The 16702-nt window shown below is 43.6% G+C and overlaps 1 protein-coding gene across 2 annotated transcripts in view; it reads right to left on the reverse strand.

Moving 5' to 3' along the window:
* Positions 1-3410: 3410 nt before the first annotated feature.
* Positions 3411-16702, reverse strand: part of Prom1 (prominin 1) — a 97990-nt gene continuing 84698 nt past the window's right edge. The window contains exons 20-27 of one of the 2 annotated variants that reach the window (XM_028765187.1): positions 16254-16334; positions 15420-15488; positions 14125-14217; positions 11417-11532; positions 10912-10935; positions 10427-10495; positions 4863-4902; positions 3411-4286 (exon numbers count right to left, since the gene is read on the reverse strand). In XM_028765187.1, coding sequence (XP_028621020.1) covers positions 4887-4902; positions 10427-10495; positions 10912-10935; positions 11417-11532; positions 14125-14217; positions 15420-15488; positions 16254-16334 — 468 coding nt within the window. In that variant the 3' untranslated portion in view covers positions 3411-4286; positions 4863-4886. The remainder of the gene's footprint in view (positions 4287-4862; positions 4903-10426; positions 10496-10911; positions 10936-11416; positions 11533-14124; positions 14218-15419; positions 15489-16253; positions 16335-16702) is intronic. The other variant, XM_028765188.1, reaches the window with a different exon arrangement.

The following is a 16702-nucleotide window of genomic DNA, read 5'->3' on the forward strand; positions in this document are numbered from 1 at the left end:
AGGTTGTGCTAGGCTAACTAAAGACAGTTCAAGTTTACAAGTAACAAAATGCTATACATTCTTAAACCAAGACAAAAAGAAATGTGGGGGAATGACTCAATTTTTTGTTTATCCTGAGTAACATTTAATTTTTGTCCTTTCTAACTTTGTTAATTTTAGTTTGAGCATAGAGATCTGTTCCTTCTAAGTTCACATCGTCACAGCTTTGACCATGCTCTATTTTGGTAAGCTAACAGTGCTGGGTTGAATAGTGTCTGCACAACATTCATGTCTACTCAGATGCTGGGAATGTGACTTTGGAAACAGAGTGTTAACATATGGAATGAAATTTAGGTAGGCTCATTCTTGATTAGGATAGGATCTATTCTTGCAACTAGTGCTTGTATAAGAGGGAAATTTGGGCACACAGAGGAAAACGCCATGTGAGAACTGAGACAGCACCTCAGAATGATGTGTCCAGAAGCCAAACCCACCAAAGGCGATGAGTGTCGAGAAACTGGGGAGGAAAATCAAACAGGGACTCTGTTGCATATTCAGGAGGAGCTAATCCCATGACAACCTGGAATTTGGACTCCTTGCCTCCAAAACTGGGGGAGAACGGTTATTATTGTTTTAAGTCAGGTGGTTTATACAGTTAAGGTAGCTATAAGAAACTGCTTTAACTTAATGGTTACATTGTAACTTAATAGATAGCTATGACATCTAGGTATGTAGTTTGCCAAGAGATCCCCTTTCTCCCTTCATTTGTCCTCTTGCTTCTTCCCTCCCTTCTTCCTCCTCTCACTTCCTCTTTCTCCCCTCCCCCAATCTGCCTTCCTCCTCCATCCTTTTCTCCATCCTTCCTTTGTCTCTTCCTTCTTCCTTCGTCTCTTCCTTCCTCCTTCCTCCTACCACACTTCCTCTCATTTCCTCCTTCCCCCTTCCTCCTCTTTCACTTCCTCCCTCCACCCCTTCCTCCTTCTTCCCTTCCTCCCCTGGAACTCTCTATGTAGACCAAGCTGGTTCACACTTATAGTGAACCTTCAGCCTCTGCCTCCCAAATGCACGTTAGCACGCCAGACCCAGATGGTCACAAGTCCAAAGTCATTCCTTTCTGTACATTGCTCCTTTCTGGACTTTCTTTAACAAGTGTGTGTCCCTATGCAATTGAGGATGGCACATTTCTGCTCAGAAAGCTAACCTGGAAATCAATGAGCATCTAAACATTTAAACTTTCATAGGGAGCCTCACTTAGTAAAGGAACACCTGAGCCATTCTTGACGGGCCGGTCTAAGGTGGTCAGTAAAACGACAGTTCCCCATCATTGCTTTTTCCTGTGGTGTCACTAAACTCCTTAAGTGTGTGTGTGTGTGTGCATGCGCACGCACGCACGTTCGTTTGTGCATCCATGAGAGAGAGAGAGAGAGAGAGAGAGAGAGAGAGAGAGAGAGAGAGAGAATGAGCGCATGTGTTCATTTCCAGTCTTTGTAGGTTCTGCAGTCTGTTCTGATTTGAAACTCTGTATGTCCAGGTCATCTTTGGGAGACAATAAAGTTGTTACTGTGCCTTGACTTGAACACCTCGAAAAAGAACTGTTGAAGTCTAACTAACTCGGAGATGGGATCTTACTGAGGTGATTACAGTAGGGGTGGTCAAGGTTGGAGATTAAAATGGCTTTGTCATGGAGATTTAACCCCACCTGGCTGGTGTTCCACAAGAGGCAGTTAGGCTCTAGACACTCAAAGGAAAGAACTGTAAGCCATTAGGAGAAGGCAGCTGCCAGCAAGCCTGGGCAAGAGGCCTCATAAGACAGCAACCTACTCATGCTTTGACTTTAAACTACCATCTGAACTTCGAGAAAATAAATTCATTGCTAAGCCACACAGTCTGCGGTGAGTTTGTATTGGAAGCTTTGGGAAGGTGAGGCAGAAGGCACAGGCATGAAGTCTACCAGATGAATACTGGTTTAACCTGATAGGCTGCAGTACCTGCAGGCAGATTGTGTCTACTTCTGTCAGCATGGACATGCCTCTGAGTTTTGGGATTACCACCACTACATGCAGGGACTGTGGGTGATCTCTGTGCTTCTCTATTGTGTTTGGGGTGTTTTTGTGTGTGTGTTTACGTACAGGTTTTGGTTGAGTAGTTTACATTTTTTCATCTCTAGGGAACTTGTTCTACAATAATATTGCCTCTTGTATGGGCGCAGTCTTCTTTATCAGCAGTCAGGCTATGCCATGGTGTAGTAGAGATTTCTTGGCAGGTCTGATGTCCTAGAACTCCTGCTGGGTTTTGCTGTGGTCCCTCTCTTGGAGGCCCATGGGTTTAGTTAACCTAAAAGATGCTGAAGTCCTGTGAGACCAAGTCATTAAGATGGCCAAACAAATGCAACAAACAGACAAACAGAAAAACAAAACTAGCCAAACAAAACCCACTAAGCATAAGAACAAGAGAGAGAGAGAGAGAGAGAGAGAGAGAGAGAGAGAGAGAGAGAGAGAGATATTGTTAACAGGACATGTTGTGTACAGGACTGGCTGAGAGCCTTAGCCACAGCACTTAGTAGCACTTGGCCTGGTAGAAAGAGACATCCTGTTACCTACACAACAGAGGCCAGTACCAACTGAGTGACATCCAACTATATACGATGAATGTTGTTTACTATGTGACCCAAAATCAATTTCAAACTGTAGGGTATATTTTAAATTAAAAAAAAATTAAACAGTGATCCAGAAAAACTAACTTTAAAAATTGTCACTGGACTTACAAGCAAAAGAAATTGAAATGTTTGATTCCATGTAAAGAATCCTATTGTGCCTGTTACAATTGTCTGTCTTGTAAGCCCCTTAGAGGATATTAGGGGTATATTTGGGTCTATATAAAGATCTGGACCATTTGCTAAGAAATGTACTTTTAAGAGAACTACAATGGTGCTAGATTAGGTAGCCCAAACTGGTCTTGAAGTTGCCACCCTGTTGTGTCTGCTTTCTCCTGTGAGCTGGGATAACAGGCATGCATCACCATGCTTAGTAAAACAGTTATCTCCATCAGGTCTGAAAATCTGTTATCCCAAAAGACAACTAACTGAGTGAGGAGGCAGGATGCCAGCACTCTGCCAGCTCTGCATGGGGATGCTGTAATCCTGGAGAGGAGGGAAATAATCAGAACACAGGCTTCATCACAAGTGGTGCACACTCTGGCTACTCAAGGAAGCCACACTTGCCACGCTCCTTTATATTGAAATGAATCAGGGCTGAGATCTCGGAAAGGCCTGGTATACAACAACCCCTTTACCTGCGGGACACGGTCTCTTTGACCTGACCAGCTTTCCCCCACTGCATACCTTTGGAAAGGTGAAGACCAACAAGAATAACCCACCGCAAAAGCAAATTCACTTTACACTTCGGTGTATTTTAAGGACCAAACGCCAAAAGTTCCATTCATTCATGCTTTATTTCAAATCTCAGAATCAGGACAGGAGCTCTTGCACCTCAGTTTAGAATCTCACAGATGACCAGATGACACTGAAAGTAATGCCCATCCTTACAAACCAGAGAGTGCCACTAAACTTGACCCAGGACCGGTGACTGCGAAAATGATTCCGCTTCCGGCTGAGCGACAGTTCCTTCTCTCAAGGTCCCTCATTCTGAATTTGGCAGTGGTGTCAAGCAGGACACTCCGTGATTGCTCTTGAATTCTATTTCTAAACCACAGGCAGATCCACAACGAGCAGATGGAAGTCTACAAGGAAGGTTATTGCCTGCTCTAGGATTGACACGCTTTTAGCAAATGCAGATACCTTTCTACACATCGCTAAGTCAACCCCACCCCAACAGTAACCTCATTTAGAAGAAAAATCTAGAGTATTCATTTGTTGAAAAACCTGAATGTGGTAGAAGGGTGTATATACAATTTACTATACACAAAATACATCTCTTCTGTAAACTGGTTTGTGTTTAGCACACTTCACATATGGAAGTAAGTTAGGTGCCCAGCTATGACATCTGAATAGCTGGCTCACAGGTAAATGTATCCGGGGGAACAAGCACCCCAATATGTTTTAGTGTCTAAATAGAAATTCAGTGTAAAAAAGTTAAAAACAAAACAGGACTCATTCTTGAATAGCAATGGATACGTGGATTATAACCATGACTATTCATTCCTGACAAAGCTCTACCCTAAGACCACTGATGCCATGTTCCCAGTGCCCGCCTGAGTCTCCACCATGGTTTCTTCTGCACTTGGAAAGTTCTAGAAGACTCAGAAACTATCCAAAGTCTGAGATTCTTCCCATGTTGATTATCTTGATGCTGAAATGGAAATAAAACATAATTTTAGAAACTGGCTTTGAGTTACAAAGGAAAGCAAGAATGCAGACTCCTAAAATGGTTCTGTCAGGAGCCTGAGAACTACAGAAAACATAGATTTATTCAAGAGGCAGGTGGGTGGGCCTTGTGTGCATCATTTCATCATTACATCTCAGTTTAATTTCTGACATTGATTTTTTAAAAAAATATATTTATAGGAGTTTATTATAAAACAATGTTTTACAATATTAGCACAGATAAAAAAAATCTCTCAATTCCATAACCCTCAATGCACATGTGAATATCTGGAGCTGATTATATTTACTACATTTAACAACATCTAATTTTATACCCTGTACATCTAGATGTAATCATGGTACATGTGTGTATCCACACATATCTACATACACACATTATCTAATCACATATATATAGTTGGATTCCATGTAATTAAAAGCATGTTATATAACCTATATACTTATTTAGATTTTCTACTTAATATATTAGAATTACCTGTGTTTTAGACACTAAAAAAAAAATAGTCCTATAAATTCACTTATATGAAAGCATGGAACTTACTTCAAGCAGTGTCAACTTCAGTTGTCAGTATCGAGACGGGCTGGAAACAAAGACAAAACAGAGAACTGTAGCACTGAGGGCTGGGCTGAGGCTCACGTCATTGTGCTGAGAACCAGGATGTGACTATAGATAGTCACAGCTGAATACAGACCAATCCCCAGGGAGTTTACCAAGGAAAGAGAATGCTAGAAAAAGCAGGCTGTTCTATCTATCCGTACTGCATTTGAACAATGTGGAGGATACCCTGAGGCAAGCTGAGACATGCTGTGGTTAAAAGAAGATGTGTGTGGTAAGCATCACATCAGAGTGTGCAGTACATCAGAGTAAGAGAGACCAGATGGCGGGCAGCTAACTGGCCACAAATGGCTCCCTGAAACTTGACTGTAGGGTCAGGAGGCAGAAACCAATAGAAGTTCTGCAGGGATCTTTCTGGATACCATGTGTGTGAGCCAAGATGTGTATGTATCCTGTAAGTAGTTTCTGATTAACAGCAACACTAACCCCACCATCCTCTCACACTTCGTTAAGACCATGACCTTGACCACCATAAAGAATGTGTGCAGAGGGAGATAGGAGAATTCCATCTGGAGGGGCCACCCAGATCACTGTACAGCAGAAAGACCTCCAGGTACCTTCTATAAAACAGGCACACACAGAGCAGTGCAGGCAGAGACACTGTGGCCACACTAGCACTTCCCTAGGATCAAATGTGTTTTCTCCTTTAGGTAGGAGAAATATGGGGAAGGAGGGCCCTTTGCGCTTCTCCCAAAACATCCATAAGCAGATTGCACAAAAAGTACCCTCCACAGTCAATGACAAGGCATAAGTTTGAAGACATATTTCATAGAAACAGTACAGTGTATTTTCCCCAATGTGGTTTGGTAACATTAGATGGGAAAACATCAAGCAGTGGCTAATGCCCATAATCCAGTACTTGGGAAACTGACACAGGAGGATTGCCATGAGTGTCAGGCCAGAGCAGGGAACAGAACGAACTGGTACAGAAAGGATACAAATGATGCCATCTCCAGTTGAGTGGACCTAATTCTTCCTATGATGGCAACGTGATGGGATTCAGCATCAGCACGAAAACACACCTCAGATGTGTCTGCATGGATTTCTGAGGTTAGATTAATTGAAGTGGAAGACCCACCTCAAATGTGAGTGGTTCCTTCCTACAGTGTAGGGCTCCCAAACTAAATAAAAAGGAGAAAGCAAACCAAACACTAACATTCATGTTGTCTGCTTCCTCAATGTGGATACAGTGTGATCAGAAGTCTCACGTTCCTGTCACCATGACGTCCTGCCATCACTGACTATACCTTGGAACTGTGAGACAAAATACATCTTTCCTTCTCTAAGATACTTTGGCCAGGTATTTTGTTACAGCAAATACACTTTCTTAGAGGAAACTACCTCTCCTTGGTGCAGACTGTGTGGGAGGCAGAATGAACCCTATGAAGAACGTTCCAGTCTTCATGGCTTAGCGGGGGAGCCCACTGCTTTTTTTTCTTAGGCAAAAGCAAATGACAGGTCCTATGACAAACTAGAAGCTGAGACTGTATGTGTAGGTGCATTGCATAGCAAATATAAAAGGGGGCTATATTAAATTTGTTTATGAAGTTCAGTTTACCACTAACAATATGCTTCTTACTTATGAACACTTTGCTCTGCCCAACTCCTGATGAGATACTGACCCTACCTTGGTTAAGTGTCAGTGAGTGCTTTGCTTGTGACAAAGCTTTTCCTAAAGGGCCAAGCCCCTTCAGGAAGCACACACACCTAGCTTTGTCCTGGTTACAGACAGACAGCATGTCAATGCTTAATCCATGGCTCTGTGGGTAATAAAGGGAGGCTCAGTGGAACTGGATTGGCTGGCAGGCTAGGGATGGATCTTTACTTATTTACTTAACGTTTGGCTCACCTTTAGATTCTGTCAGAATCATCCAGGGAATCAGAACGTCCCCATTGTCATGAACTACAAACCCTCAAAGAAGGGACTGCACTAAATTGAACATTTGACCCTCAGGAGCTCATTTTACCCTCACAACTTCCAGGCAAACAGGGTTCTTGTTGACATCCTCTGAAGATGTGGATACTGGGCTTAAGAACATCATTAGCTTTCCACAATGAAGCAGACAAAGCGGAGTGAAGTTTTACTCCAATCTAGACCCCAGAGTCTTCTGACAGAAGTTGGGGGTCTTATTGAGGCTGAAGTGACTGTCCCTAGGGCTTCTGAGGTGTGACTCTCTCATCTTCAAAACATAAGCAAGCCTTTCTAATCATCAACTGACTTTGAGTTCTTTTTCTGCCCAGGAGAGCAGGCTCCTCAGGCGACCCACCAGATTCCCAGAGGACAGCAACCACTCAGGAAAGAAAGATGGTAGGTCTTGAGTGTAAGTGTCACTGAGAAATTGGCTTCTGTGACACAGGATGGGCCCTGCCATCTTTGGGACTTAACGATATGGCACAATCAAAACAAAGCAAGCAAGACCTTCAACCTGTCCTTGGAGCTATCCTGTGGAATGCAGAAAGCTCAAAGGAATCTGGATGTCCTATGGAGCACTGAGGAATGACTTCAAGCACTAACACAGTCCTGGCTTCACCTCTCACATGATGTGAAATCCTGTGCCCTTTCCAAAGACACACCTTCAAGGCAAGGTGTGTGCAAGGATTGTGCAAGCAGAGTCATCAGCAAACCACCCTGACACTTTAGGCATTTAAAGCTGCTGGAACTTTCTATCTGTTTTGAACATCTGCATTCATAGCCCCAGATGAATTGTTCAATGAGTGGCTCCGGTTTTTCCTGTTCTCTATCACAATCACCTCCTTCTCCTCTGCAGGAAACCAAACCGAAGCTTCAGCAAGGCTTCCTGCAATCCATTTATACAGACATGAACTGTTATTCAGGAGAACCAACAGCCCAGAGAACCAAGTGTTTTGCCCTAGAAGCAGTGTGCCTGTGGGACTGAGTGGGGTCTTAGTTACTTCATCTTTGATGCTTAAAGAGGACACCACCTCTCCTTTACACCCAAGGGCTCAGGCCAGGGCATGGCAGGATGGCTCCCAGGAAGAGAACTGGTGATTTCCTCGCAGACATGTCCAAACTTCCTCCCCTCAGGGTCCCAGGTGAGCTAAGGACGCAGCCCAACACAAAGCTGTAAACTTACTGAACGTATAACGAGACTTACTGTTCTGCTTTACAGCTTTTGTTTGTAACTTGTTGCCTGACTGCTGAGTGTGAACTTTGTACATAAAGATCGTGTCAGTATTAAAAGCTGGACACACCCGCTGACTTTGACACCATTTCTAAGTGGCAAAGTGTCCACAGATGTATAGATGTACTAAAAGGTTCCCAGTTCTCAAAGACAATCCTACCACTGGCAAACTAAGCCCTCTCTTCTTGCTGGAAACATTTTGTGGCTTCGGCACACTCTGCCAGGCCTACCAGAGATTTTACTCCCACTGCTTCTTGCACTACACCACCATACCCTCTTCTAAGATGGGCTTGTCACCAGCTGTGGGGCAGTCAACAGATACTTCTTCCACTAGAGCCAAACTACTCCACCTGAGGCTTAAGCAGATCCCACACCTGAGGGAGGTAAGGTACCAAGGCTGCATCTGGCCCACGAGGGTGACTTCTAACAGGCCACATTTGCTCCAGAGCTCCCCACTGCTGAGATGAGGCCTATGGCAGATCCTCCTGAACTTCTCCTCCTTCCTTTCACAACTACAGATTCTCATAAACATCTTGCACCCCAATTTCCATCTCAGCATCTCTGCCAGAGACCCAACAGGCCACACCCTTGCACCCAAGCAGGCCTCTCTTCAGCACCCTCCATGCAACCTCAACGAAATGTCCTGCTTGAGAGTGGGAATTTGGAAACATCCCACTAAGGAGGCCAGCACCAGACCAGACGTCAACTTTACACACTCACCAAGTCCTCAGAGCTCACCTCTGACCTGGAACATCTCAGTTGAGAAATGGGAGACTCTCCAAGCTTGCCGTGCCAGGAAGAGGGAGGGCGGTATAAAATGCAAGCCATTAGCACTGTGTGCATGCTCTGGACAAAACTTCGGAAACTGATACTTGTTTTGAAGTAACCTCACAACACAGCACTCTGGCAGCCAAGTTCAGCAAATTATCAGAAAAAAGAAGTCTTTCTCTCCCACTTAAGAACCTTACTGCCCCTCACCAGCATCACCAGATGCTCTGACTTGTGCATCTACACAGTTCCAACTTCATCAAAAAAGATTCTGGTCACCAGGATGGGGGAACCAGAAAGCAGGGGATGGGGGTGGTCATGGGGTGGTGGTACATGCTTTGGGAATGTGATTAGGGTATGAAACACCAAAGAATTCACAGACCACCACAATGTGAAGACACAAGAAAAAAAGGAGATGTCCTGTATAACATCTTTTCTTATCAGGCACTGTATCTAGGGGCACCTTGATCTCCCATTCCCCAGCCTATAGAACCATAAGGAAGAAGTTTCTGTTCTTTGTAAGCTACACCGCTTATCGTGTTTTGTTAGAGCAGCTCAGACATTAAAACGATACCTCTCCCTGTATAGGACAATTGAAACAAGGGGATCTTAAGCTTTTAGAATGCACCAAGTTGTAAGTTGAGGATGGAGGAACCCTTATTCTTCTGAAAGAAGAGATTTCACTAACCTTCTTGTTCTCTTCCTCTTGAAACCTGAAGCTGATGTTTCTAGGCAACACTGCTTAAGATCAGGATGTCCCTGAGTAGAAGGACAAGTCTTATGGGGAAGTGTCAGGTAAGGAGCCCACACTGGGGACCTCCCTGAATGTGGTCTCTATTCTTTTAAAGGAATAAGCCCCATGTGGAACATGGGGCTTCTGTGACAAGAATGATTTCCCCTGCACCAATGTTCGAGTCACTGCTTTGCAACATCCCCTGGGGAGCTGACCATTGGTTGACCATGGTAAACTCTGTAGACATGGGGAAGATACACTTCTCGGCAGAAAGGTGGCTCCTGGTGGACATGTCTAAAATTTTAGTGGAGTACAAGAGAATTCACTTGGCAGGTAATACTCAAAGTTCTCTGGCAAATCCAGACCCACAGGAAGTCCCTTAACTCCACAGACCATAAAAGCATGAGAATTTTGGAGGAAAAGGTTGAGTTCTTTTTCTGGTTGATTATAGTTAATTTGCTAGAGAGAAGGAAAGAAGGAAGAAAAGGAGGGAGGGATGCAGAGGAGGTCTTCAAATCACTGCTTTGTGACTTGGGGTAGAGGAAGGCTCAGTAAAGGTATACATGCATGGATCCCATTAGGATCTAGAGTCGCTCATAGCATTTAAAGATGACATTCAGTCTAGATACTACTCAGTTCCATTGCCGAGAAATCCTCTGAAGATTTCTCCATCCAGCATGGTGGAATGCTGTGCCGAGCATGATGGCTGGAGATAGTCAGCGACAGTGCGGTGTCATGCAGAGAGAAGTGAAGGGCACCAAGAGCATGCAGGAGACTCAGTGTCAGGTCTAGCAGAGACAAAAGGCTCACCACAGGCTCGGCATGCACTTCAGGCTTTGTTTTACCTTGTCATAACAGGATTGTGAACACCATATAAATGATCTTTATGATAACCATTACTACCGTTTTCCAAACTGCAACAAAAATAAATACACCAGAAACATCAAGTTACCCCTAGGATGAAATGTTTACATTACAGATCACAAAGACAATGTAAAGGTTAGGAAACATGCGTCCGTCATGCGTTAGGTCTGCCAAGAAGGTTTGAGAGTGTATTATATATACGTCCTCCCTCTTTCAAAACCACAGAAGGAAACAGTGGCTTTATGGATCAATACATTTAGTATGAAAAGTGTTCATTCACTCAACGAGTGGTTTGTAAGCATCTTCTATGGACCAACCCTCTTTCTAAGAGGTGTCATGATTCATCTTTACTCAGATTTATCTACTGTTCTTTTCTCATATCATCAATTTAACTAAAGTTCTGCCATGTAATAGAAACCTCCCCCATTCCATCTGTGAAGATAGTTTAAAAAAAAAAAAGGCTTACTTTTTCATGGGTACAGTCTCAACACTATAAAAATACAAAAGGGGGAGACAGGGTTATTTACTTGTTGTGTCGTCACTATTAAGGCTCTTGATCTACCCCCTCCCAGTGTTTTCACTGCAGTGCCTGCTGACAGTTGGAACTGCAGAAGACAATGAGGATAGAGAAGTCAAAAGGAAGCATGCATGTTCACCAGACACAGAGCAAAGGCGGGCGGCAGAACGGGCGGAAAGGAGCAACAACAGTTATCATAAAGTGAAATGCCACATCCCCGAGACAGACGAGCTGAAACAAGAAGGACATGGGTTAAAGAAGCTGAGATTAAAAGAAGAAAAAAGTCAGAATCGTAAGATCGGTTAAAAGCAAACAGAACCAAGAACAGCAACAACAGTAACAGAAACGATGGAAAACGGACAGCCCAGTGCTTAAGCAGACACCAAGTTTTCCTTTGAGAACTCGGCTTGGGTGGCTGTCTGAGGACAGTGCTGCAGAGAAACCCCACACTCACTCGTCATATACGTCCTCTGAATCCATCCTGCGGTAGTACTTGGCCAGCTTGATAGCAATGATTACAGCGGGAAGTAAGAGCACCGTGGCTTTCCCTATGCCGAACCAGAACAGATTCTGAGGAGAAAAATAACAACAACAAAATCAGTAGAATTAAATGCTTGAGGTTTGGTAATAGGAAAGAACATTTGTTAGGGGGAGAATTCTTTGTGTGATTTTTGAAGTTCTTATTTTGCTCTCAAAATCAATTGTGAACCTAACAGGAGTCAGCCCCCAGGTAGAGTGCAATGTATTAATGTAACCCAGTTATTCTTTTTGAAAGATGAGCAGATCCTAGGCTGGTGTTTATTTTGTCAAAGAGGTATAGAAGCATCTAGTGGTGAAACTAAGGGTTGGTCTAAGACTGTCAAAAAGCATATAATCACACACCACACAGGGTACTGTTGAGATTTGGTCTTTTGCTACATATTACAATGCTGAATACTGGCTCCCCAGGGTCTAACTGCCCTTAGTGACAAGGAGCTCCTCATGTACATCAAGTGATGCTATGCAACATTGCTCCTTAGTTTAAAGCTGTTGGTTGAATAGATGCCTACAGCCTATAGGTGGGCAGAAGAGAGGAAGGTGGAGCTTTGGTTCCTGAGCTAGGGATCAGAGGCAGAGACAAGAAGAGAGGGAGAAGAAGATGCCATGGGGTAAGGAACTGTGAGAACTGGCCATGATGGCTAGCCAGTTGGAGGAAGAGCAGCCCAGGTGGAACATGGCAAGTCATATCTCAGGGTTATTGATAGGGAAGTAGATACTAATAGTTAAGAGGGTAGCTATCTGGCCAGCTCTGATGTTGATCAAGGCTTATTATAAATACAAAAATTTTATGTCTTTTAACTGGGAACAAAATGATCTAAGGTAGGGTAGAAACCCCCAACTGAGATCAAATATTTACTACGACAGCATACTTTTGTTGGACAGGCTGTATAATCAAAATGGTTAAAGAGAGTACATTTTAGGGGGACCCTGGTGTGTGCTGAATGCCACTATGTCCTCTTAGCTGAACTGTTAAAGGATGAGGATGCCACTGTCTTAAGTATTCAAAAGATGTAGAACAAAATCAGAAAAGTCAACTAGCCGTGGTAACATTGAACTACACGAAAAGGCACCTGAACTTAAGTGTGCTGCTTGACCACAGACTAAAATTTAACCATGTTTGCTCGAAAAGCAATGTTAACATTAAAAACAACAACAACAAAAACCCTTGTTCCCAATATTTATAAGTACACTTCATCTTACACTATGCCTTCTTGAAAGTGGGAGGTGGGAGGAGTTAGGGGAAAGGCCAATTGAAACTGAAGCTGTGTGAAAAAGCCACAAGAAAACCTAGTATTTGTGTGGTCATTCAAATTCAAATTTCAAAAAATTAAGAGTTTGTACCTTACATAAGTAGATAAAGCTACTCTCAAAACTTATAAATTATTAATGAATTTCCAATGCCAGAACTGGGCTATCCCGCTCTGAGCTGTTAGTCAGAGAGGCTCCTGAGACCTCCAAAACAATACTGGTAATTGTCATTGCTGTTGTGAGCAAACCAGACTGAATGGTTAAGGCTTTATGACTGACTCTTCCTATAAGACATGGAGAAGCCATGCTGGAACTGGAAGCTTCCAGAAGCTTCGTCACTGCTGACTACCCCTACAAGTCGCAGAAGGTGCCGTGCAGGCTGCCGTGACTTCTGTCTGCAGCACTATCTGCAGGCCAGGGGAGATGTGCCCATAGGTGTAGTAGTGTGACTCTGTGATGGGGGTAACCAACCTACTTCTAACTGGATTTTGAAGTCTGCTCCACAGGAGATAACTCCTATCTGATACTAGTTATTTAGTTAAAGACTATGCCTAGGAGGTTGTAGGCCTTAATGAGGAAGCTACTTCTGTAGCTTTGCTGAATCAACATGATGTACCCATACAATTACCTTCCAAATAATTACATTTATGCTATTGGTTGGCGCTGCTGTTGGGTTTAGTCAGAGAGGCTTCTTTTTAGAGTGAACAATGGTAACTGCAGATGATCATAATTGATCAAAATCACATTGTGACTTTTGAATATCTGACCATAAGTGCAGTGTCTACATCACCCCAGAAAGGCTCTGGAGATATCAGAGGAAGTGGGTACAAAGAATAGAAGAGCTAGTGTTGTGTGGAAGACTGTCTTCCTTGCATGACATGGCTGTTACACTCTTGAACAAAGAGCAGCTGTGGTTCCCTGCACAGGACCTGCACAAGGCTGGATCCATCAATGTCCTGTCACAAAGATAGTAGGGCTCCTGAAGCCCAGGCCTCCCTGGGAGTTTATAGGCAGTTAGTGGTTGATGGGGAAAGAAAAATAATTCTTTTGTGGTATATCACTGGTAAGGGGACTCACACTCCTCTAAATGACCCTTCAGCCATGTTTCTGTAAATAATTCTAATGAAGACCATTAGGTTAAGAAAAACTAGTCTGGAAAAAGGATCAAAGGGTTCGAGACAAGGGAAGATGATGATGGCATCCCTCCAGCCCCTAATATTCAGAAAAATAGCTTTATAAAGCTGTAAAACTCTCAGAACAAGGTTGAAATCGTAGAAAACTACCAATAACACAATATGGGGTGGGGGGGAGTGGTTTGCTGGGAGAACATGTTTGCTTAATATGTCTTCTCTTTTTGAAAGATGAAGTTCTTACCAGAGGGTCAGCAACATAGCCACACAGAATGCCATTAACAGCAGAGTCCATTGCGGTGGTCATGGGTTTGCAGGATGTCATCTTCTCTGTGACCTGTGGGACAGGGAAACACAGGCAAATGTTCACTGAGCCAGGCTCATAAAAAAATCATGCCATAAGTCGGGACCCCTGGCTGGGTTCACAAGAGCATCTCCAATGAGGGCTGACAGCTGCTGAGCACTGAGGAGTTCTACAGCTGGTACAATTACATACATCTATAGCAAACCCCTTAGCCCCTGTGAGCCCCAGTTTTCCTCATTTGTTGTCTGGATTACTAAGATCCATCCTACAGAACATCTGGGAGAACCAAAGAACATGCGCTCCCAGCCAAGGGCTGCAGTGGACTGTTATCTGATGAAGGAATGGACAACAAATATAAGATGCCATACAGCAAGCAAAGGTGAGCAAAGGGCTGTGGGGATTGGAGGGTGGGGTGCTCGCCCTCATGGGGCAGCTGTCCCATCCTGGTTGCCCACAACCTCTCAACACACGTAACCAAATCCTCTCAATGCTGGCAAGTATAAGAAGTCTTGGCACTACAGAACTCCACTTGGCTGCTTTGGTCTCCCACAGCATCAAGCTGAGCTCCGTGCACACCCCACCCCCAAGCTCACAATATGTCAATTCACCATAACAACCTTTATGTCACTCCCCGAGTCTACTCAAAAAAGTTCTAGAACACACCATGGGACCTGAAGGAGTGGCAGAGAAATGGGAATCCAGCATGAGCTGATTTGGGGTATGTGCATAGTACAGTAAACTGTGTTCTCAGAGTGTCCATTTAAGGAAAACCCTTACGTACCTTCTTATGCCTATGAATAACTGGACATATATATATATAATTAAAGTCACACACACCATGGGAAAGGATGTGTGATGTAAAGGAAGACTTATATAACCCATGCCTTTAATTCAAAGAGAAAACCACCCAAGTCCTACCCCAGTCCCACCCCTAGCAACTAGCTTTTCCTTTTGAGGACCCCATATGAGGAAGCCTTAACCACTGACCTTGAGGCTACCTCAAGACAGCCTGCTGCTTCCTTTACCTTTGAATAAAATCCTTGCTGCTTTGCTATTCTCTTCCTCAGGTTCTCTGGATGAGATGTGGGGGACCTGGAACACCCGGTCCAGACAGGCACTTTTATCTATCTCCAGTTGAAATGACCAGGATTTTAATATCCTTCAGAATTTATACATGGACATGACTTTCCTGAGATGTGGCACTCTTTATGCTCATAAAAGACAATGCTACTTACGGCGTACAAGACCCACTGCAGATAATGTTCAAAGTAGCCTATTATTGTTCTCCCAAACTTCTTCGTCTCCTAGAAAGAAATCAAAGATTAGGACTATTAGTAAAAGGACTATAGCAGAGGTTCTCAACCTGTGGATTGCATATCAGATATCCTGCATATCAGATATTTATATTACAACTCATAACAATAGCAAAATTACAGTTATGAAATAGCAATGAAGTAATTTTATGACTAAGGGTCACAATAATATGAGGAACTGGGTTAAAGGTGTTTAGTTTCAGACCTGGGGACAAGGGACTGAGGTGCATATCTTACATACCAAAGCAGACCTGGCCTCCAGATTCTCCCGGCATCCCTCAGTCCCTACCTGACATACCCTGTTCACAACCCTAAACTCTCCTGCCCACAAGCCTGAACTTTGCAGCCCAGGGGCTGGGCTGTCCTTCCCCCAGATGCTCTTTCCTATATAATCCAGAAATTTTGGTCTCCTCTCTCTCTTTCTCTCCTTTCTTCTCCTTCCTTTTGTTCTCTGCGTGCACCCCATTCTCTCTTTCTCTTCTCCCTCCCCCATCCATCCCCATGGTGACTTCCCTGGCCTTGTGGCCAGTGAACTCACATGAGAACAGCTTCCCAATAAACCTGTATTTAATATAATCTAATCTGGCTTGAACTGGCTGATTTCACCAGCAGAAAAAGAACTTATCAAAAGCAGTGTTAGGAAAGTTGAGAACCATTGGATTAGAGTATACTTAGTGAGTATAGCGACTTTATCCTGTAATACACTCACAGGGCACTTTATTTATCTACACATTTGTTTAAGAAAAGAATACTCACCCCAATAACAATGGAGGAAATGTTATTGGTGAGGAAACTCTGAGCAGAATCCAAGGAGGCAAGGATCTTCTTCACTTTCTCCTGGAAAACAAAATAATTGGAATGGAAACAAGAGATTTAATTAGGCAGTTTTCAAATTAATTAGAGTTCTGCTGGAAAGGCCAACTCCAGGATTCTCACTCCTCTTGATCAAAATCTCAGGGCCTTGGATTCCTCTCTATAAAACAGAGTGGCACTGTCATATAATCCATGCAAGCTGCTTGTGTACATATCTAGTACCAGGTACCTGTCCCGTCAGTAGCTGAGATACTGTGACACATCTGTGTGAGTTAACTATAACAGAACAGGGGCCTACACATGTTTGTGGTAGACATAAATCTACCCCTCTCCCATATATTTACCTCCTTCCTTCCTTCCTTCCTTCCTTCCTTCCTTCCTTCCTTCCTTCC

Source organism: Grammomys surdaster, unplaced genomic scaffold, assembly GCF_004785775.1.
Source record: "Grammomys surdaster isolate TR1022 unplaced genomic scaffold, NIH_TR_1.0 150, whole genome shotgun sequence".
Taxonomy (NCBI): domain Eukaryota; kingdom Metazoa; phylum Chordata; class Mammalia; order Rodentia; family Muridae; genus Grammomys; species Grammomys surdaster.